At 36.8% G+C, this 24,776-nt stretch overlaps 1 protein-coding gene across 5 annotated transcripts in view; it reads right to left on the bottom strand.

Annotated features, from left to right (window-relative positions):
- rtkna (rhotekin a) overlaps positions 1 to 24,776 on the bottom strand; it is a 137,599-nt gene that overhangs the window by 40,188 nt on the left and 72,635 nt on the right. The window contains exon 1 of one of the 5 annotated variants that reach the window (XM_065266972.2): positions 9,576 to 9,783. The exons of the other annotated variants lie outside the window; for them this stretch is intronic. Within the exon in view, the coding sequence (XP_065123044.2) occupies positions 9,576 to 9,599 (24 nt within the window). The 5' untranslated portion in view covers positions 9,600 to 9,783. Of the gene's footprint in view, positions 1 to 9,575; positions 9,784 to 24,776 lie in introns of those variants that run through there. 5 annotated transcript variants of the gene reach the window in all.

The following is a 24,776-nucleotide window of genomic DNA, read 5'->3' as shown; positions in this document are numbered from 1 at the left end:
TCCAACAAACGCTGACCCAACCAAAGACAGGGTGAGAGAGACAGAGATAAAATACTTCATTTATAATCATTAATATAGGTTATAATTAAAGCTGGCTGAATGACAATAAATGTCACTGGTGAATATTTGCATCAATCAGTGTGCATGACTGCTTATTTACTGTAAACAGGGTTCCTACAGGTTTATTCAAGTTAAATTCAAGTCTTTTTAAGACCTTTTTAAGACCATTTATATAAAAAATTAATACCCATTTCACGTCCCTACCAGCAAAGAAAAACTAAAATCCTTGAACTTGTGTTCATTTATTTTTCCGATGTGAAATGGGTAAAAGATGATAAGCCAAGCAGGTGTGAAAAAAAAATTTCAGTAGACCACAAGAAAGTTTGCCAAACAATGTTAAGTTGTTAAGGAATTTCTGAGATTTTATTTGATTTTTCCCGCTTCTCCTTTGCCTGTTGCTGTGTTGTGTTGCAGTCTATGGTTGTGGTGATCTTCATTTACTGAAGGCATCACGTGTTCGCAGTATTTTGTACTGTGACCCGGGACTGTGTTGCGTTCTCAATTATTGGATCCGCCACTCTTTATTTATACTACGTTATTAAACAAACAGAGATGCAAACACATGTATGTTCAAAAAGAGAAAGGTAATCTAAGCCCTCACACCCAGGCAAATATCCAGATACTTAGGCTACATTGCCACCGACCCCTGCCACCCCTACCAACCTATGTATATAGAGTAAAATGAAATTCGAAAATCAAAAGACGCCGACATTAATTTGGAATATTCAATTTAATTTTTTATGTTAAACCAAAACTCTTATTGAACTATCTAGCACTTCTTCTTGCTTTACTCCTTCTTCCTCTTCTTCCTGGCCACCTCCTGCAACGTATCCAGGGCCTTCCATCTGGCTGCATTCATTTATATTAATTTCACATTATATTTAATAAATCCAACCATAAATGAACAAAGCTGACAATGTTTGTCAAAGCATCACAAAACACTTTACTGTTTTTGCACTGACATATGAAGCAATACTTGTGTAAATGATCCCTTTTATCAAACTCTTTTGAATACAATAATATGTATAGTATATTAATGATAGAAAGTGCAGGTCTAGAGATTATAAATGTAATTGGTGTGTTATGGTTTATGTAGTTTTCTTTCCTTTTTAGATAGAGCAGAAGCAGTAAAAGTGCCTCTTTTAATTCCTCTCTTGCGGATTAAAAGAGCTTTATCCACTTATTATTTTAGATTCAAAAGTCTACTTGCTGTCCCAGTGAGTTTTTATATTATGTGAGTGAGTTTTATTATTGACGAGCACAGAGTTCAGTCAGGTTCTTTTCAAGGATGTGGAATCATTGGCGTTTTAGTTTATATGTACATGAGTAAGTGTAACTGTATGTGTCTATGTGTGTATATCTGTTGTTTGTTGTTTTATGGACCAAGACAGAGTGTCCTTAATAAAAAAAAAAAAGATTATTATATCTAGAGTCAGCTTGAGCTTTGCTCGTGCAATGGGCTTGACATTCACAATTCTTTTTTGCTACCATCTCTGTGATCTTTGAGCAAACTTTTTATATATATATAAACTTTTTAGATATTCATTAATAATAATATTATTAAACAAAGGGACGGAGAAAGAAACTGCAGCGCGTGGTCGTGACTTTCAAACCAAGCCAGTTGTTATCGCAATAGAAACGGAGGCACGCAGCTTGAAACTGCACGTGAACATTAGCGCTGACTGACTCTGATCACGGCCGTTTTCCAATCGCCTCGGGTTTTACACATAATGTTAATCGGACCCGGTCCTCCGTGAAACCCTCTATGCATACAACTCTGCTCAAGTTCAGAAACATGTGACGCTGAACTCGCTTCATGTCGCACCCAATTAATCGAGAAACAGCGAGCACGTGAACGTACAGCTGACTCATCGGTAGAGACACGATGTGCTCGCAACCAAAATGCCATTAATAATAAAAAGCCGCAGGCGCCGAAAAGCGATGTGTTTGCATCCCTGATTTAATCAAACTGTGGTTGACAAAGAAACTTTTAAGGAAAAATATGGAGAAGTTACATACAGCACAATTTTTAAGACCCAGACATCAAAATTTAAGACTTTTTTAAGTCTTTTTAAGGTATTATTTCCAAATTCATAAATTCAATGCTTTTAAGGCTTTTTAAGACCCCGCGGGAACCCTGTGTAAATGTGAAAGTGACAATGAAACATAGTAATGTGAAAATATAGAGCAGGTTGTGTCTAAAACATGCCATAATGAGCACAACGTACAGTTTAATTTATGGTTGCCAACAGGGCTTGACATTAACAAGACAGCCTAGCCACTTTGGTGGGTTAAATATAATCTTTTAATTGTAGCTTTTTTTAAAAGTCACGTGAAATAATAAACAATGCGCAATGCGACACGACAAAATTACAACTCCCAATAGCACTCATTGCATCTAGTGCAACGTATGGGTTATTTATGTTTGAGCACTGATGGATTTGCAAATGCAGGGGGTGCAGTCTGAGATAACACTTTGGGCAAGAGAAAAGATTTGAAACTGCATTGAAGATTGCAAAGAGCTCAAGGAACATCTTAGAAAACTTCGTCAGGGTTTGTACAAGTTTCAGAAAGTTTTTTCGAACAAGAAAGATTCATACGTAACAATCTTGCTTTATTATTGATGGGCAATTTCAATGCAGTTCAGGGGAAGTCCTTATATGGGCACTTTGTAAGGAATAATTGACGACGGCAATTAAGACAGAAATTAATGCATACCCACGGAACATTTTTCAGCCAATCAGAATACAGCATTTAACATAGCCATGGTCTAAAACTGGAATAGCATACGCACACACCAACCCAGAACTGACATGAAATCAACATCACCAAAGAATTATGATTTTGTTTGTGAGGGAAATTTAGGATTGTTCAGCTTCCCAATGAACCCAGTATTATGGAAACAATGGATCATGGGGTAGCAGCCGAGTTGTCCTTCTTGTTGTTTAACACTGGGTTTTATTAAAATTGGGCATCCCAATTGGGTCATGAGTCACAGGCCGTAAATAAAACTGCATCAAATGTGTGTATGTTGTTGGCAATCGGCGCTTAAGTGCATATAATGTAATCGACATGAACATGTAGTGAATCATAGAGTAAGTTATCCAGAGATAGTGGGATAATGGTTTGAGTGTGTCGCAGTACGCCTCGAGTATAGGTCGAGCTGACCTGTTTTTATGAGTCTGAACAAACTAAAGACTCTTCTGAGATATGAATGATGTAATACTACTCTATAGGTACTCAAGATTAACATGATATAAGCAGAAACAACGTTTGTTATGTGAACTTTAACTATAAGAGCATTATACAGCACGAATATCTGCCAGAATAGCAGATGGGGCAAGCAATTTACAAGCGTTATCTTACAACTATTTCCTCTGAGTCATCCTGAATCCCTTAATATAAAGTATGTCACACGTTCATGGCAATTTGAATTATGCACTTTCCCAGAGCAGCTAACTCTGTTCTCCACTACTTTTCTGATCCGCTCATTACTAAAACTACAATTTATCAATATTAATATTGTTGTTTCATCTCTTTTATAAAAATATACCAATATCTCCTAAAAATTCAATATACATCCTGTGTGTTACATATGATAGTGTGTTTTGTTTTGTTCTATAATCTATAAAGATAAGCATATGCATAAACAATAACAAGAGAGTGAAAAGCGAGAGAGCATCAGTTAATGCTGGTCTTCTCCGATGAGATGTAAGCCAAATAAATGTCCATTGAGATTTTATGTCAATAAGCTAACAGCTATTTAATCATTCTGACCTAGGTTGCATGAATGAAAATCTTTAACTTTTTTCAGTGTCTGTTTCCTTGACTGCTGGTGTCTTCTCTCTTTATGTATGCTGTCAATTTAGGATGCTTCCTGTAAACATGGATGAGCAGCGACTGCTAGTAAATGACACTAGTTATATGAAATCAATAAAGATTCAGTGTGCAGACTGTGTCCTGCTAACTTGTGCATGGGTCAATATGAATCAAATGCTCTGTCAACTCTATCACCATAAAATGTTTTCTTATAAATTCACATAATCTTTTGAAGTAAACTCTTGGAAGACAAGTTATTCTCATATCAATTCAATTTATAAGGATAGGATATACAAACAAAAAACTCCTATAGGTCTATTATTATATTATCATTTTGTATAGTAAACAACTATACACACACGCAACCCACACATACCCTTTACATAAACCTAACAAATTCCTACTGTATTTTTTCAGGTTCTGTTATACATAGATAATATAGATAAAGATGAGTCAACAGAATCTTTACACATGCAAATGCATCAAGTGACAGACACGTTTTTTTCAAGACGCAGCTCACAGCAGGAACAGAGAAAATAGAAATGAGACAGTAAAACACAGAGAAAGAGTAGTAAAGTAAGACAACAATAAGGAAGTAGAAACCTATTTTAAGACATACAAGACATCTGCATAGTTTCGGTCTATTTAGATGTGATAAGCACAAATATAGCATGGGTAGGTTAAACATAATCTGTACAATTTAAGGCAATATCACCTCCTATGTTGGAGTGTCATTACATAATAATTATTAGGTGTGTAGTATTAGCACAAAATAGTCAAAATTATTAATATCATGTTTTTGTCAATACTGAAATATTGTGACACCAATATTGTGATAAAGTATTACAAATATAATATATGACCTCACTGTAGTATGTGTTCTCTAGTAACTAAAAGAGGAATAAATGGACAAAGAACGCATTTCAAAACCACTGATATGACTTGTTTTACATCTATTAATGTACTGTATAATCTCTAGGTAACATGCTAATGTTCAATACATAGTGTGTCCTAACTATGCACATTAGTAACAGGAATTATTGCATTAGAAAAGTGGCCACTAACTGAATTGGTCTTTTAAAGTCAGCATGTCACATAGTTCCCATACTAAAAAAGCAACTCTAGCTAACTTTAAACTACATTTTCTCTTTGCACTAGAGCTTGTTAAGGTACAGTGCCCCTGATTAAAATACTCTTATATAAACTGAAAGGCTGAAATTGTGGTGTTTTGAGTGTGGACCTCCTATGCTCAAAACAACCACCTACAGATAAAGCACATAGAACTGACACACACACTCACAAACATCATTCTACAATAAAAACATACACACACTGACACACATGGAGCCCACACACTGCCCTCACTCCCACTAAAACATCATAATGCTTCGTTCTAACTTAAATATGAAAACACAGTTTTGACACAGGAATATTTAACTCCCCAAATATAAATATGTTCTTTGCAGCAAATGATGGTGTGTACACAGTAAACCACTGCACTTTACAAAAATGTGCCTCTATTATTTTAAGTCTAGATAAATCTGTGTTTAAAACATTAAATGAATGGTTATTTTCAAATCCAGTCAACATTCAGAATGGCTAGTGTTGACTGAACTAATTAAGACAAATCAGGTAAATATGTGGACTTATGACAGCTTTGTTTCCTGACAACAAAATGCTCCTAATATTACTGTTATTTGGTCACAAAATGTAATTGTAAGAGTTGTTCAGGCGTGAATGTATGTGCTTAAAGTTTAAATATGCGGTCGGTTAATAAAGACAGCGTCTATTTAAAAATGTGCTCGGACACTTTCGGATGGAGATTAGCTCAATATGAGCTCCAGAAAATCACCGGCGCTTAAGTACTCACACCCCGCCCAGCGCAGCCTCGCCTCGGCAAGCGCATCAGAAATCGACTGCTTACTCAGATATCTCTGTGGCGTGTGTATGTATGTACAGTATGTGCGCCAGTTTTTAATTTAAAATGCCTTAACTCGGAAGGATCTGGACTGGAACACAGGTCATTTCATCTGAGATCAATCCGCACCTAACAGCCTGAATCACTTACTGATTCACATGACACAAGTCATCAGCCGTTTCCTCAAGTTCACGTCAGGTAAGTGTTTGTAAATAAATGTTAATTTTAGACTATATTAATTGGCAAAGACACAAATACTCTACGTTTTTGTAAAGATATAAGTTATATAAAGGTGTGTTATGTTATGTGTCTGAGTTAAAGTGGAGCTATTTTAGTTAAGATTACCGGACAGGGTTTATTACTCCGTCTTAATTATAATTGGTACATTTTTACAAACAAACCTTATAAAATACAACACTGGCGTGCATTTTGAGACAAAACAATAGCACTCATATGTTAAGAGATGTCAGTATTTTAGTCAGTGATAAGCCCTGTCCGAGAAAACCGCCCAATAGTGTTTAATTCAATTACGTGTGATGTCTGAGGGAAATTTGGCAATTTTAGGGTATAAAGTCTTTCACCGTCAAGCTTTATTATATTAAACATGTATTTATGTATGTGTGTGTGTATTTATATTCCTCTGTTTATCAAACCAGAGCGGTGATGATATGGAGAGAGGCAGACCAGAGGGTTACATGGCGAAAGAAGTTAAATGGCCCTTGAGATGTTTTGACTGACTTTGGAGTGCTTTTGGACTGTTTTATGCCTTCTATTAAGAGAAGACTTAATTCTGTATGTTCAGTCTGTATGATAAGTGAATAAAGCTTTTGTTTTTGTGACTGAAGTTAATTATTTGTTAACAACACCAGCATAAATTATTTGATAAATAATTTTAAAAAGTTTATAAAGTATTCCCAAATAATAAAGATTAATTGAAGTAACAAATAAAAATTGGGTAAATACTTAAATTTTAATTGACAGAGTCTTTGCTGTAAGTTTTTAAAGATTCAACTGATTAAAACATTTTAGTTGAATGAGCTATAAAGCTAGTTGAGCAAACATACTTTTTTATATTTGAGTCAAAATTGGGCCAACTAAAAAACATCAATCCAGGTAACACTTTGGAGTCAGAAATTGAGTGAACGTAAAATTTCTGTGGAACTAGTTACTAAAAAATAATTCATTGAGCCAACAATAAATTTTTTACAGTGTAGAATCTAGTTTATAAACCAGCAGGGCCTATTCACTGCTTAAACAAGACTATTGAACAATGCATTCCTATAAACATTTTATTCTGTTCTAAATTATATTTTTTCCTTTTGTTTGGCAAAAAAAAAAAAAAACCTAAAATATTTCAAGTGTATAAGTCAATGTGTTTAAACTTATAGGTGTGGAGGTATTGAAGTTTTGATCTTCAAGTAAAAAGATTAAGAATAAATCTAGAATAAGAAATAAATCTTATTATAATGTTTCTATTGTCAGATCAGTTTTATTTTGCATTAAACAAAATGCTTCATCACTTGGCTGTTAAATAGACGTTTTTTAGATGACTAGATGTCCAACAGCCTATTAGTCTAGCATTTGCTTCTGATCGGGGACAGGTAAACTCAAAGGATAACTATACAGAGCATCAGTCATATTATTTTTAGGCAACTCACACACTCACCCATTCCTTTCTGCTCATGCCTCACATTATTTATTTTGTAGGTGTGTTTAATCCATAAAACTGCAAAGTGATTTAATTTCCAACACATTCACACAAACTCTCATGCACTTATAACCAACCACTTCCATATGGGCCATATGAGTAAAGCGATGAATTCAGCAACTCTCTCTCTCTCTCTGTCTCTTTATGTCTGAATCAAACACATTGGCATTTCAACCCTTCAGACTGGCAGTTACATAAAAGTGACAAGGCTCCTTACTCATGCATACAACTACTATTAATGAAATTCTCCCTGTCCATCTTCCTGTCTCTGTTTTAAACCATCCACACATCTCGCTATTCTTTAGTCTACACACAGGATAAATGATGCTGTCAAAACCAAAAAAGATAGTCAGGCTTGACAGAAAATGGCAAAAATATGCTCTTAAAGGAAGCAAGTGAGAGTGTCAAACATTTTGTGTATATGGGTCCGTGCTGATTGTACACATGTGCATTAATGGCAGAGTCATAAAAGCAGACTGTTTATTTATAAATCTTGTATATATTGATCTTTAATTTCAACCACAACATTTGAAAATACCAAGGCTGTCAAAGTAAATTCATTACCACTGCACTTAATTAAATCCTTCATTTCTTTAAACACAGCAAATACTTAAACATCTTATTTATAAATCTAACCCAGATGACAAAGTTCAAGTCATTCACACTCTTTGTATGAAACAAATTAATGACGGTTAAGGCTTAACAAGCATATGAATAAAATACACCTTGATAGCAACAACAGTTTGGCTGTAAAACAACTTAGGTCCATAATGTATGATTTAAGTTATTAAATAGGCACTTATCTACAAATACAGTATTAGGTTACAATTGTTTGAAGCTACAATTCTTATGTGCTGTAGCTGGACCTTTACATATAAGCAAGAGGGAGGAAACAGCATCTCTCTTCAGCAAATATTGATTCTTTAAATGCATTCAGACCAGATGGTAATGATTCAACTGCAGCAGCATCAAGCTGGCCTAAACTAAATCCTGCACATCACAACAAGCTGCCAAACCACCCCATGCAGAATACATAGGGTTGTAACATAGTAACATAAATTCCTGAGACCAAACACCACGTCCCCAGTCATTGCTGAGATGACTTAGACCGACCCCAAGAAATCTCAAAAGTGAAAAGATCAAGCTGTCTCTGCATCTTATTGTCTCTTCAAACATGACCTTTCTGCATCAGACCACCAGTGGTTTAATGTGATCCTGACACCAAACCTTAATATCAACATGATAATGACTCAATGCATTTATAAACAAACAAAATGAGAATGTTTTTAAGATTTGCAAGAATTAAACAAATATTAGACGTTCTGAGTAGGCTAGTACACCTGAGGGTTCAAACCTGGATTCAAGTTTCTGATATTGTGCATGGACAGAGATGCTGGAATTGTTTTGAGACCTCTGCATGTTAAAGGAAAGGCTCTTCCTTGATATGACTTTAATAGATGTAACAGGAAAAAACGGGAAACAAATAAACCTCAGGTGTGTGTGCAGGCCACACACAGATATACAGAGGTTTAAATCTATATGTCTGCTTTAAACAGTATGTAAAAGGTTTTAAGTACCTCAGCACACAGCCTTACATAATAGTTGAACTGTACAAACCGATGTTATCTATAACACAAAACATCAGGAAAAAATAATAAAAGTGAAAAACATTTTGCTACTGCTACAAGCCATGTTTAATTTGGCTGACAATAATTAATACGCATAGGCTAATTAATTCCTACAATGACCAGTCACCCACCAAAAGCAAAGCATGCAGGCTGAATCAGAAAAGCCGCCTCCACGCATAATCCATCCACAAACCGCAACATTGAGTGCGCGTGGGCATCTGACCTTGCTGCTGCAAGCGCACCTGCATAAACAGCTTTACCTTAGCCGTTATCAATCTTATAAAGTATATTTTTAAATAAGCATTCATAACACAAACTGCTCTAGCCCTAACAGTATGCGCAAAATATGCTATATATACTACCCCCTCTTAAAAATCAATGCTGCAGGTGCACGTGGGGCAGAACGAGAAACCGCAATCACTTGCAAAATGCCATCACTTACTCGCAGATTCTTTGTATTATTCATGTTTGGAGAGTCGCTCGAAGAAGATCCAAGAAACGGTTAACTTCGAAATCACAGTGTGGTCTTACGCAATCCTACACACAGTCCATTCACAGTAACTCTCTCGAAGTGATAAAATGGCCATTCCTCCGCGATCAACAGCACGTGGACGTTGGCTCTGTCACGGTGGCAGAGAAATTGCTTGTCTGAAACTATGAGGTGTGATTTGTGCAAGTTTTGCAACTCACTAAGCAAACAGACAAGCGAACAAACGTGTATACGCTCGCCTGCCGTCTGGCCAAAATCCCAAACTATTCAGGCGTCAGACGTAAGGTATGAGACGTCAGACGTCACGGTCACGTGTCGGAGCTGCGCTAAATTTGGCGCGGGCGTCGCGGGCGGACGTATTGAAATTGATAATTTTTTACTTTGCGTCCGGATAACGTACGTGCGGTTGAACGTCCGGATAACGTACGTGCGGTTGAACGTCCGGATATTAAATACCATCATCATCTTTACTTATTGAGTTCTTAATTCGAGATATAAAACCAAGTTTGAAAAGAAACAAGTGCTTAATAAAACATTCATGCATTAAGAATGAATATCAACCTTCTATTTAAAAAGTTTAGTTTTCATTCACTTTTGAGGGCTGTAAAACCACTAGTAGACACTGGCAAATAATGAAAAATGTGTTTGTTTGTTTGTTTGTTTGTTTATATAGACTATAGATAAACTCTTCACTTTAATATGTTGCCTAATGTTGTGAAAACAAAATAGTGTGACAATAGTCAGTGAAAGCCAAAATCATAAACACATTTAGGACAGGAATTACAGAATTACTCCTGATGGCACATGGTGTATCTCCTCCTAGACCTGGATCAGCCCATAAGTGAGCTCCTGTCTATATGGTGCTACTTGATGGCTTCAGATACATGAGATCCATGTACATCAGAACAAGAGTTCTCAGTTGGATTAGGGTCTGGAGAATGTGAAGGCCAGTCAATGGCGTCAATGCCTTCATCGTCTAGAAACTGCCTACAGACTCTGGCCAAATGAGGTTGTGCATCAGGTATCAGGAGGTCTCTGCACTGCACCAGCATAAGATCTGACAGTAGATCTGAAGATTTAATCTCGATGTTTCATAGCACGTAGAGGTCGTGAGACCCTCTGAGAATGGTCCTCCCTAAACCACTCTTGGTGTTGCCTGTCCAATGTATCTGTTTTCAATTGTATTTGCACCAAAATATGTATAAAATTTTACAATCACTTGTGCTTCCGTACCGGGGTTGATTGATATTCCTGAAGGTTATCTGACTTGGTGTAAAGCTGTGATGATTTTCTTAATTTTTTGAGCAGTATATGTATATATATAGAGGGTAGTACATGTAATCAGATCCCAAAAATCAAGAACTTGTATTTAAATTACATTACATTTTAAAATATATGTGTATTCTATTAATCTTCACATACTGTATATAAAGCATTGTAAAGTTTCATTGAGTCATTCCCATCATTGATGTTTTCTAACAAAATGTGCTTGCAACGTGGTGTTAACTGTGGTGAAATCTGATCTAAATACATATTTTATGGCTGATATAATGTTTGTTTATTTTTGCATACATGTCAAATGCACTTACAAACATGTCTTGTTTAAAATTGGCATATATTTTCTTGCTCTTTGTGCTGTGTCAAAATAGTACAATACTATCTTACTTAAATATGTGATATCAAATATACATAGGTCAAATGTAGATGTAATCAAAAAGTACTCATATTACATAACACAAAATGTGTAATCTAACAGATTAGGTTACTGACTACAAATTTTGGCATGTAGTTTGTAATCAGTAACTGATTACAATTCTTATGTAATCTAACCAAAGCTGGATATATACAATATTTCTATATAAAGTGGAAGATGGTTAAGGTGGTAGTGAAATAGGTAGGTCTAAAACAGAAGAAACCTAAAAAGAAAAAAGGTTGTTTCGTATTTAATATTATTTAATATTGTGTAAATGTATTTAATATTATTCTGAAGATGTGATGAGTTGATTGGGATGAGGTTAGAAGTGCTGGAAAATATGTAGTGTTTGGTGTGCCTTCAGGAACATATTTGGGGAACATTGTGCCTTTTTGTTTTGTAAAATACAGTAAAAATGTGTACAAATAAGTATGACAATCATGATTTAAAAGGAGTGCAAAGTGAGTTTAACGTATAGTACAGTAATCAAATTTCTGTTGTGTAGGTCTACTGTAAAATGTTTGGGTAAGATTTGGTAGGCCTACTTTAAAGTATTTGTATGTCTGTTTATGACCCTTAAACCACAAAAGCTATAAACAAAATGATATTTCCCCTGAATCATTGAACCAAGTTAATAGGGGCCAAGCACCGAGGTGCAAGGACCCTGCTTGTTCTTCAATGAGTAAGTACATCTTTGATGTCTTTCAGGTATGAAGTTTTTCCTCTATTTGGTAAATACACTTTAAATCTAGATATCTTATTGTTTTTAAATGATGATGATGTATGGTTTCAATTATTCTTTTTACTGTTTTTATTTTTATATTAATTTTATTGTGTAAGCCGAACAGCACATTGGTGAACATTGTTGTGTTTAATGATGCTACAGAAATAAATTGACTTTGAATAGCCACAAGGTGGCGCTGTGATCCACCTTGTTTCGTCAGTGCCAAACAATGGATTATGTAAAGAAATTGGACAATAAATACTTTATAGACAACACATAACAGAGGCCATACACTGATTTTATGCAAGGCATTTTTTCATTTACATCATGTGACTTAATACGTGAAGAGAATCTGTAAGATTGTACTGTTTATGCCATGTGTTGCTATACTATTAAATAAATGTGCCTTTGGGTAAGATTTCTCAACTGATTATTTTAACTTATTTGTCATTAAAAGTGTAACAGCTTTTAACATATAATTATAATAAAAAAAATTGACCCGGACGTACGTATCTTCACACGTACGTAGTATCACACGTTCATTGATCACGACGTCTGCTCACGGAAAAGTATGCGACCATCGGCACGACTGATTGCTTAGTTTGCAAAGCAGATGCATAAGCCACACCTCATATGAAACTGCCGTTGTTGACACGGTCATTTGGCCGAGCTCATCTCCCAGTTGTCATTTCTCTGGCGGTTCCGACTCTCTCTCTCTCTCTCTCTCTCTCTCTCTCTCTCTCTCTCTCCAGCCCAGAGGGGGTCAAACAAGCTGCGGTGAGGGAGCCAACCAGTGAGGCTGGAGAGGGGGCGGCGGTGCCGACTTCTCTAGGTTATCATCAAATGCATGCGCCCGTAATAGTGCAGTTTTATAATAAAGTCACACTTGAAAGATTAAATCTCAGTTCCACAGTTCCTCTCGTCCGATACAAGTCCGCGGTGAATTACATCAGCTCTCCAAAAATAGCATCGGACGCCTGGAATAACGCGTCTCAGCGGATCAGCACCTCGACTCGCTAAGTTAAACCTTTTATGCAGTCTATGGGTTAAACCAATTACATCTAACGAAGCAAGTTACTTAAGTCTTATCACTTGAAATACACCTCTATTAATATTTTGGTAGCAAAAAATAGCCTACTTTGAAACATCTTACAGTCACGCTATGCTTAACACTGCTGTATTTCTAAGTTGTAATAACATAATAAGCTAACTACTAAGGCATTACACTACAATAGCCTGCGTTTGTAGAAAATTAGGTGAAACATGCAGGCATACTTTTATACAAATTCAACTTAAGTGTTACTGCAGATCAACCGGTATTGGCAGTGTGAAGGGTCATTTTTGAGCTCATGGGAACACACATGCAGTACTGATATGAAAATGTATGATGAAATGTATACCTTGTGATGCAGTCACTGATTAAAGCATCTGTCAATAAATGCTAAACTATTTAATGCTTATTAGATGCTTACCAAACAGTGAACATATATGCAAAAGATCACAGGCACAAGTTTTCTCCAAATCTGTCGTTGAATCTCGGGCCCAGTGCTTTCTAACTGAAGCCAGGACTGACATGCACTGATTCATTAAGCCACTTAACTAGGTGGAAAACAGGTGAGGAATTAGCCAGCAAGAATTATCTTATGTCAATTCACCCTTTTATAGTGTATGCTTTTAGATATAACTAAACATAATAATCAAAAGCACATACAAAGAGGTGATATTATACTGTTTGGAAAGGAATAAAGTAATAAAAATAATAAAAAAATAATAATTAATTGAGAGAGACAAAAGAGAATGGTCTTATTAGTTCAACGTAGAGTAGATTTGGAATAAAACTTAAATAATTACTCTAAATAAATAGGAGGGATGTTACGACCCAGGAAATTAGGCAATAACAGGTGTTTATGTTAATATTTTAGTAAGTGTTGTGGGAAAAGAAGACACAGATTAAACAGACATCTAGGATGCCAGGTGATATCATGTACAAGTGCAAGGGTGAAGTTTTGTAATAGTGTAGTGGGAACAATATTTACAGTTTAGAGGGTATGTATTGAAGTCACCTTTCCACGTGTCCACGCCGGAGCTCCCCCTGTTAAGTGGAAAAAAAATTTGCAAAATGGCTGGTTGTTCTAGCGGCGGGTGCGAAAATGTCATTATAACTGACAATTATCAGCAATTATTTAGTTGGATTTGAAAGTTACCCTAGCAACTTGCCAACCCACCTGTGGTCTGTGGACGTTGGCATGGACGGTCCGTTTAATTCTCCTTTTGGTGTGTCTTGGGAGTCTGTAATACGATAGCTCCGAATTCTTGTCAAATCTGTTAGTACAGTCTATCGCACAACAGCTTTTCCTATTTAGACGCGTTTTCCCTGTGTTTTCACTGATTTCACACTGTACACAAATTCTGCCACTCTATATTTTGCCACTCAATGGGCGTAACCGCCGTGTCTTTCGTTGAAGGTGACGTAACGTGCATACCTTCTATACAAAGAAAATTGAATCTTCACAGTTGTGGGGGGGACCCGAAAAAGGAAATAAATAAAGCCCTCTAATTATCTGCAAAAAAAGACAAATCTTCAGCGTCAATGACGCTCAAACTAGTCTACTCTGACTAACCAAACACAAAACGTAAAAGGGGTGGCACACACTCCTAACCTAGTGTATTTAACTGTTATTAATCCTACGTGTACTAAATGCACAGTGTACGTCATGTGACATTCTTACGTGTCCGCTTCTCCAAACAAACAAACAAACAAGACATCCAAGGTGAAAAGTGTGAAACAAAAAGGTTGAGGACATAGGAAAAAACAGGATGTAACGAAAACACAGTCAAAATGAGAGAGAATAAAAAGAGGGTACATTATTCAGTGAAAAGCTTATTAACTGAATGGCTTTAAACCAGTCGGTGTAACATGATTGGTAAATGTATAAATGACATCATAAGGATTCCCAATGAACCAATAAACGGACTTAAGAAAAATGCAGGTATATGGAAAGCTGAAAAGAGACAGAGAAAAATGGAAAACCCCTTAAGAATGTAAAATTTTATTTTTTTATCATTATTTTATATTTTTAACAAGATTCTGCAAGGTGTATGTGAAGTTATGACCCTTTGCATGCACACTAAATTACCATTTTAGGACCAAACAAAATAAAAAATATAATTTAAAACACTAATGAAAAAGGAAACAAAGAGCCTTCGTGTAGAGACTTTTAAAGAGGCACTTTAGGAGACACTAAAGTGATGCGAGAAGACCAAAATAGGATTGGTCTGGGTGAGAGAGAGAGACTGAGAGAGAGAGAGAGAGAGAGAGAGAGAGAGAGAGAGAGAGAGAGAGAGAGAGAGAAAGAAGAGAGTTGCTGCAGGGGAATTGTTTTTCTTAAATCAATAAACATAAGCAACAAGCAGAGAGAAAGAAAAGCTTCACAAAAGGAAGAATTTTGACCTGACATGATTTTACACACATCCTCAGGAAATGTACTGTATGAGCCCGCTGAATGCTACATATACCTTTAAAACCCATGTGGACAAACATATCCTGCAGTTAGGAAATGTTTTCATCAGAATCCAAAGATCATCATCATGCAGTAACAAGACCTGTTCAACAACAGCTGCACTAACTGCAGCACACATTATGATTGGTCAAGGGTAGCACAGAATGTGTCAGGGCCATGAGACAACACACATCATGGAGTAAAATTAGCCTGGTACTGCTGATATGTGTGGTTGTAAATTTAACTAAAAGCAAGAGAGAAATAAACAGAGAGGAAACTGCGGAATGTGAGTGCATGGTGTATTTTTAATTATACCCATAAACATCCAGAGGCCAGAGTAGGGCTGTAGTACCAGAAACCAGTGCATAAGGCCAGAGGGTCAGAGAATGGCTTGCTGGGAAAACTCCACAACAGATCCTCCAGACAACCAATTCAAAGCTTCACTGCTCCTCAGATAAAGACATTCATTTAATGCTTCAATCAGTGAGTTCTAATTCTTAATGGCCACTTAGAGTTAAACAGATTTGAGATCATTTAAGATAGTGTTTGTTTTGTATTTGGCATTTTTACCCGTCTTAGTGCTTGTAATTTCAAATTTCTATCATATTTTCCCAAGCAAAATCTTATTTCCTATCTGAGGCGTGTTGACCTCGTCTCTGCAAGTCTGTAGTTTATTTCCTTCCTCACCGTATACAGTATATCCAAAACAGTGCCTCTGTTTCCTTTTCTTGCCAAGTCTTGATGGGTCTTATGTCACAGACGCATTGTGCTGCATGTCACATTGCATTTTTGTTTTTTATCATTAAAATCTAATAGAAATATATACAGCTACAATTTCCTGCTGTAGAAGGGATTATGCATTGGCAGGAAATCTTTAAAGTTAACCACAACAGAAGCAGCGGTGAAGCAGAGATGACTGATAGCTGAAATTGATTTCAATCAGAAAGTCCAATGGCTTTACATTCCTCAAAAGCAGAATATAATTTCATAGCTAATTCATGTTAATCAAAAACCTATGTCCGTGTCCTGTACAGTATAATGTACAGATAGCCTAAGGTACAACAGAAAAACAATTACAGCGTGGGGTCAATACAAGATATTTAAGAAAATGAATAAATCAATGAGAGCAACTACTGTAAGAAACAACACCAGCACTGCAAAACTAAAGTGTGAAAGCGGGTTTAGGGTTAATCTATACAGTAGTTATTAGGTCATTCCTAGAACTAGCAATCCTTTCACCAATGAGAGATAAAGTAAGACTCCTGCATCATCCATGCTGCTTTAACATCAACACGATAAGCTGAATTAATGTGAAGGATTACAGCAACAAGATGACATACACACATTCTTCAGATAGACCAAAAAGATTATAGGTTTATTCCAAAAGGAATAAACTATTTTGGAAACCTCCAGTGTTACACTTTACAGGAATGATTTTAAATATCACAGATTTGATAACATTTCACATCGCGACAGACAAAAGAGGTACCAATTAATACGGTTCCAAAGGTTTTAATAACACAATCTGGTCACAAATATGTAATACCATCCAAAGTTTTTCCTGGCTCAAAATGAGGCAGAGGTGGTGTTATCCTGATGCACACATGCATGTGTACCATGGCTCAACAACACACTTCACACAAAACATATTTTTAGGGTTTAATTATAAAACTTTAATTAATTAAAACGAACATGTTTGTTTACATTTAACAAACAGCAAAGTTGTTAAAAAGTTTATGAAATATAATGTTTGCAGTGTTTTGCAGTCTGGTGATAGCTGATGTACACCATCAGAAACAACATCTGTCACCTCTGTCATCTTTTTATCCACTCTTGACATAGAAAACCTGTCTACCTGTCTAATGAACAAAAATGTTATGTTAAGATCCCAATCATTTGTTTGATCCAATAATAGCGTTATATTTAATAATCATATGAAGCCCTTATATTTTTGTCTACTATAGCGAAATTGATGTTAACTAGCAGCTCTGGCTATTGCTTTGCTTTTATAAATGCATCACCTCATGCCAGTCAAAACGACTGATATTGAACTAACCAACTTGTAACTTGTCAACAATTCGTCAATAATTTGCATTATTTGCGCTGTGTCTTATAATAATGACTTATTGGTCTCATTAAATGTGGAGAAAAGCTCTTTCAGGCCATCTGTTATGCATTTTACTCATTGATTCACTAAGCTCTGATTGATTCACTTGGTGACTAAATTGTTTCAACAGTTCATTAAAACGAATCGGTTTAAAAGAATCATTAATTTTCGAGTCATTACTGGTTACGTTGTGCTGAACGTGCAAACATGATTATGATATTGAACCACCGAGCACTTTCGTGCTAGAAACATTACTGCATCAGCTTGTGTCTGTTGTGATTTACCTGCACAACATCCAAAAAATATAGCTATAGTGGACAGTGCTACATTCAGGTGTAAACTGGTACGTTTTTGAAACGGGATCAATTAAATCAAATTTTGAGTCAAAAAGTCAAAAAGTAATGTATTGTAAATGCTAATTCATTCTGATGTATCCGAGAGAACATAAGACCACCTACTCACCTATCAATCATCTATTAAAAGATTTTTTTCCTTTACATATTGTTTTCACACTTGGTTTGACTGCTTTTCAAAATGAGTAGGCTTGCCTGTTTCCCTGTTGGTCTCTGTTCTCTTATATTATTTGGGTCTGAACTGCAATACATCACAAAAAAAAGTTGTTTGCACCACTTTATTTGAAATTGTAGTTTTGTTTAGGGGGGCACCGATATATCGGCCGATGATGCTTGCTATGCTTCTCAATGAATTATGGTGAAATGCAGCTACATCTAAAAGCCAGGGGTCGCTCTCGTGTAGAAACTCAATATGCGCTGTAAACTAAGAACCATACACACGCAGCTATGACACGCAGCTTTAGGAATTGGCTTAAGCATATATTTATATTGCTGTTCTTCAAACCTTTTCAGGTATTTTCATGATAATAAAGAATATTTATAATGAGTAATGACTATGTGTTTGACAAGTGTTGCTTTTTCAAAGGCATGTTATAAACGACTCAAACTAACAGTGATTACAGATGGATAAGGGCTTACTGATCAAAAGCTGTAGTACATGAAATGGCTGTGCATAATATCGGCTGTGCGATTCAGAATAGTTATCGGGCACGTATTATTAGTGTATATCGGCATTTATCGGTGCACCCCTAGTTTTGTTATCAAAACCCCACTATTATTCAGACACCCAGTTGCATCTGTCTGCTGCAAAAATACTAAAATTGTTCCGAAGACAGCAGGCTGTGACGATTAAACGCGTTTCCCGTTAAATATCTGTCTGAAATCAGTTCTGAATCGCAAGGCTCCGATTCTGTGTTTTATGCACAGCTCGTGCGTTTACTACGGCATTTCGGTCAGTAGGAAGTCCTTATTAATCTAAAATCAGTCGTTTATAATGTGCATTTAAAAAAGAAACGCTCGTTAAACAAAATCATTCAAAATATTCTTCATTATCATGAAAATACCTGAAACAATTTGAAGAACAGCGATTTAAATATGCTTATAGACATTTCCTGGAATAGCGCTTGTAATGGTACTACTTCTGTGGGCAAAACGGAGTTTCTGCATTGCATTTCACCGCAATTCATTAAAACGCGCATTTGCATGATTAATCGCCACAGCCTTCTGTTCACAAGAGTTTGAGGAGACAACCATAAATAATCAGCTTCTGATCAAATGACCAAGATGGATTTTAAAACCAGGTGTAAAGAGTACTCGAGTCTCCTGACATCTTGAGACTTAACGGCAGCAATTTTCATTGGCCTGCGTGAACCTCAGAAACTGCTGCTTCATGGAGAGTCAGATCGATGGAGCTGGAGGCTGACACTGCTCAAGTGAGCGCATGAGGAAAATCTATTTTCTCCAGTAGACCATAAATCTAAAGGAAAGGTATAATGATGATGCAAGAAAAGAACGATAGCTCATTTATTTTACAGGTATGCTGACAGATACTACTGTCAGATCATAAAGAGGTGCCGTTCCACTGCAAGAAGGTTAAAGGGGAGAGATTCGAAATTAAGGCTTTGCGAAACTGGGAAGCAGGTCAGGGTTTTGCAACAAGGACATCAATCTTATCTTAATAAAAAATAAATAAGAAATATAATGTCATCATGTACCTGGGCGGTATGAAACACAATTTTTGGGTTCAAAGTTCAAGCACAGTTTTTGTGTGCCTTTATAAAAATTTACAAATCTAGAAGTTTATAATACCAAGGTCCACAATTTTAGATTACTTCACTGCCACAATCATATTACATTGACAGTGGCACATTCCCTTGACTGCTAAATAAATTTTATCCACTTCGAGATTAAAATCCACTGACAGCACTGAAACAGCAGTGCTTCATTGTGAGCTGAAAATGAGCAATAATCCACCATGAACATCCAGACAGGCCACACATAGTCTTTAGTTCAAGGACCACAGAGCAGAAAGTACCAGTGAGATGAGGGCTCCTCTTTAGCATTATCAGATAAGCTAAGCACCCCACACTTCCACAGTTTTATCCCTGGAGGACAGCCAGATGGTTCCTTTCAAACTGCGCTAAGGATGAACAAACAGCCTAAAGTACATTATCTCATCCGTGCTGATTGAAGCTTTTGTGAATCAACAGACCTACAGTAAACGGCAAACTATTCTCTGGAGGTGCGGTGGTTTGTTATATTGGCGCTAAAATGACCCTCTTGCAGTTTCATTTGGCCTTCTGTCCAAACCTACCAATGTAAGACTCAATTCAATTACATGGACGGGGGGCAGCACGAGGGACCAATCACTGTACAAACCGCTGCCGAGTAGGAACCCATCCAGTTCTACCAGAGCATAAAGATGTTGGCTGGAGGGGGGTGTAATAAAATTACAGAGAGTGGTTTGTTTTTACCATCAAGAGGTTTTGTGCATCTTGGATTTATTTCAACACAGAGAGCAGCTGACTGGGCACCAACAGAGTAAATCAGGTTCACTTTCATTTAAAAGCACTGCTTTCTCACCCAGACCCTTTGTGAACCATATTAAAAGACCAAGCCACCAAACAAATTCTGTTTAGGCATGTTAACCAATTCTGTCAGTATACACAAATACCTCAAGAAAAACAAATCTTATATATAGACAAAAGCACTATAAAGGTGAAATCTGATTTAAAGCCAATGTGTATCTTTTCATTGTCGTCTGTAACAGATTGTGTCTACAAAAGCAAAACATGGGTGGTGCGTTATAATGCACTGATATGCTTGTCATAATGAAAAATATAAGCCTTAGATAGAGAGACTTTTTCCATATGTATGAAAATATATACAGCCTTTAACTAAACTGAGACAAGGCAGATTCAGCAGATCTTATCTTAGAGTAATAAAGCTCATATTCCAAAGGCATAACATCTACAATGACAAGGTAGATTTTAAAGCATGGGGCCAGGGTGAAAGCGTTGCTGTCTCCTTTGACAAACTGTGTTCTGGGTGTTGTTTTCCAAAGGAAGCTGGCTCGATTCGAGGCATTTGGCTGGTTCCTGCACACAGTGTGTCCATTCAGCCCTGTTCCTGACTGCACCAGGGCCAGAGCCATAGGCGAAAGAAGCTGAACTGAGGCGTGGGTGCGCAATTACAATACCCTCTTTCACTACCAGTCTGTGCCCTCCTCCCATTACCCCACCCTGACTCCTGACTGCCAGAGTCTAGCAGATACAAGACTTAGTCATGTTTCTGAAAAAAGCAATGAGATTGATGCTCCTAGAAATACAGAATTTCATGATGTTAGTTAAAGGGACAGTTTATCCGAAAAAACCTTGGTATCATTTACACACCCTCAGGTTCCTGTAGCCCAACTGACACTAATGCATGATCCTAATGGTGCTTTCCAATGCATGGTACCCCCATGAGCCAGGTCGTGACAGCTCACTTTACCTTGGCCTGTTTAGCTTTAGTACCACTTCAGAGTGGGAGGGATTCTAGGTGTGTCATTATATTTGCACTGCCTACTGCTGTGACATCATACAAAAAGAGGGAAAGGGTCACCCACAAAATTAAAATTGACCACCACAAATAGATATTTGCACATCACATACCTCTGTCTCACATGGCAGTTCCTGTACAAACAACAGTGGCGTCAGTCATCGCATCCCGCTGAGCCTCATTTTTCCATCACTGCTTAAAATAATTTGTCAATTTTTTGGTTAATGTGACCTCTGACATAAAAAAGGTACTTATTAGGACCTTTTTAAAGGGTACTGCCACAGGGACCACTTTTGACCATTTTTCTGACAGTGTATAAGAGCAAAGTCAACATCTAAAATATAGAAAATAACCGAAAACCCTAAATCGTTGTAGTCGTGTATTCAATCCTGAAGTAAACTGGCCTGTTTGCAAATGAAAGAACCAATGCATAAAGTGTTGGTCAAATATCTACTCTCACACTTTTGCTTAACATAAATCAATAAAGATTTCTGTTAGTGTGTTACCATGTTTTCAAATCCTCATAGTCCATGACAAAGCTACTTAAACAACTCTCCAGCTAAACTAACAGTATGAAAAGAAGCCCTTGCTTTGTCATTTTACATGGATGAACAGACAAACAACTGAGTAAATGGCCCTGGTATGCACACAGTGATGACCTCTAACCTTATTAACCCTAAAAAGAGTCGCATTTGGCTCAGGCTCATTAATCTCAACAAAAGGCTAAACTAAGCTTAGCATAACAAGGTCATTTTTGTCAGGTATGCATCACAGATGTTAGGTCAACATGTAGTGTGGTGACTGCTTTCCCACTCAGACCTAGTTAGTGAACCATATAAGACCAAATTCTGTTTAGGCAAGTTAACCAATTCTGCCAGTTTTAAGGGTGTCACAATTTCGATTTTAATTCAAAATCGATCGAAATTAAATCACACCCTCGAACTTCGAATCAAAAAATGGGATTGTCGATGCTGCCACGCCCCCAGTTCACGTCCACTCGGCTTGCCAAGCGGGGGAAAAAAACTCTCAGAGATTTATATTTTAAACACGAGGGATGTATTGCTACAACTCCTTGAAATGCATATCATAAACAGGATAACTACCTAGTGATCTGACTTCGGAAAGAGCGCAGCTCTCTGCACATGGGCGAGAGTGAGAGAGGCGCCAAGATGCAGCGGGTTATATTTTAAACAAAAGGGATAGTTTGCCTCAGCTCGCATTAAACGCATAAAACTGAACAAACTAAATACTTTAGTTTATGTTTAGACTTCGGACAGATGCGAGAGTGCGTGCATGTGAAACAGAGAGAAGCGCAGCTGCTTATGACGCGCTGGATTTATTTCAGATCCAGAGTCCAAGACGCGCACATTAAGTCCATGTGCGTGCAAGAAGGAATCCTACAAGCTTTCTTGCGTAAAGTGAAGCCCACAAACCCCCATGCGAGGAAAAGCACGCAATTTTCATTATAATGTGAAACTATAATAATAATAAATAATAATAATACAAATAAAAATAAATAATAATGGCATAGAATTTTTATCTTTCAAAAAAAGTAAAAAAAATACAGAGAATTGAATCGAAAATGTAATCGAATCGAGGATTTGGAGAATCGTGACACCCCTAGCCAGTATACACAAATAACCCAAGAAAACAGTTCATGGCCCACATTAGGTAATTAATAAGTTGTTTCATATGTACTGACGTCTATAGAGGCCAGGCTTTTTCTTTTGTCTTCCAAGACAAACATGGCACCTGAACCTGCTTAAGTGTGGAGATTATTTGAAGCAGATTCAGGTCACACTGGGGTTCTAGGTTAGGTGAGAGGTCGGCCCTTTCCCAAGTATTTGAACATTCTCCTGGCTGGAGTTCAAAGACCAGAGCTATGAGGTCAATTTTTGTTGCACAAGCACAATAAGGTTCAAAACCTAGATTTCTGAGGATCATTTTATTTTAAGATTTCATTATTCAACATACCACCAGAAAATACCAGAGGCAGCAAGCATTACCCATGCTGTGCTGGATGGACAAAGGTCACACCCTCATCCACCTGAGGGGAGGAACCCTGGTAAATGCACTGCTGTGAGGGTATTAAAGGATCCGTCTATTTATAGAGCTGCTTGGCCCTTAAATTTTACAAATATATATTGTTCAGTTTATATTACTGGTTTGTTCCAGTAAAGATAACACAGAACAAACGAGAAACAAAGATCACATTGTTGCTCAGTTATCATAATGCCCTTGAGCACATCTGTGGGACTGTCACCTGGAATTATGGACACTGATCCCACTGATAATTTTCAATTCGTTCCAACTTTCTTGACTTGTGAGGAGTTTCTATAAATGATAGAAATCAATTATTGAATTAATCCCTATTTTTTACTTTATTTTTATATTTTAGCAAATCTTCACTAGTCAGGAAAGTTGGAATGAATTGAAAAAAAAAAAATTTTGCAACAAGGAATTTTTACAGTGTAGTTAACACTTATAAGTTGCTAGTCCCTTTTATTGTATGGAAGAAATTAGCATAAGTATTTTTTAAGCCCCCCCCCTCAAAAAAAGCACTTTTAAATGTGTTTCTATCAGAAAATAAGTCACCAGTGTGTGTGCAGAAACATCCTGTAATTATACAAATCCATCTATTATTCTTTGTGTAATCCTTTTAAACCGCAACAGTCACACAAAACAGGCTGATGGGGATCCCCTATCAATGTGATGTCACATTGATTATTCCCCAACCATAACCGCTCACAGACTCCACCTTATGAGCGCGTAGTTCAACCTACTGCCAGAGACAAGTTTTGATGTAGTCCAAAGCACATGTGTTATTGCTTTACCCCTATTTTGCATACAGGGAGGGGAACAGAAGCGTTCTTTTCATTAAAAAAAACACAGCCACAAATGGCCATGTTTACCATCGTATTATGAAAGATTTATGTTGTATTTTGAGCTGAAACTTTACGGAAACATTCTGGGGATCCCAGAGACTATATTTTATATGGATGAAAACACCTAGGTTAGTGGACCTTTAAAGTCTCTTTGCCTTCCAAAGTAAGAAAGCATACTAGTTTGAAACAATGCAAAAGTAATCATAGGCACAAACTAATAATCAATTTTTCGTAAATCAAAATGTTTGCATAAATCTTTTGTTTTCCTTTACTTTGGGTATACAATTACCATTAGGGCTGCACGATTCGGAGAAAAAATCTAATTGCGATTTTTCTGATCAAAATTGCGAT

This window comes from Paramisgurnus dabryanus, chromosome 5 (assembly GCF_030506205.2).
Source record: "Paramisgurnus dabryanus chromosome 5, PD_genome_1.1, whole genome shotgun sequence".
Taxonomy (NCBI): domain Eukaryota; kingdom Metazoa; phylum Chordata; class Actinopteri; order Cypriniformes; family Cobitidae; genus Paramisgurnus; species Paramisgurnus dabryanus.
This window is presented reverse-complemented; position numbering and strand designations above follow the sequence as displayed.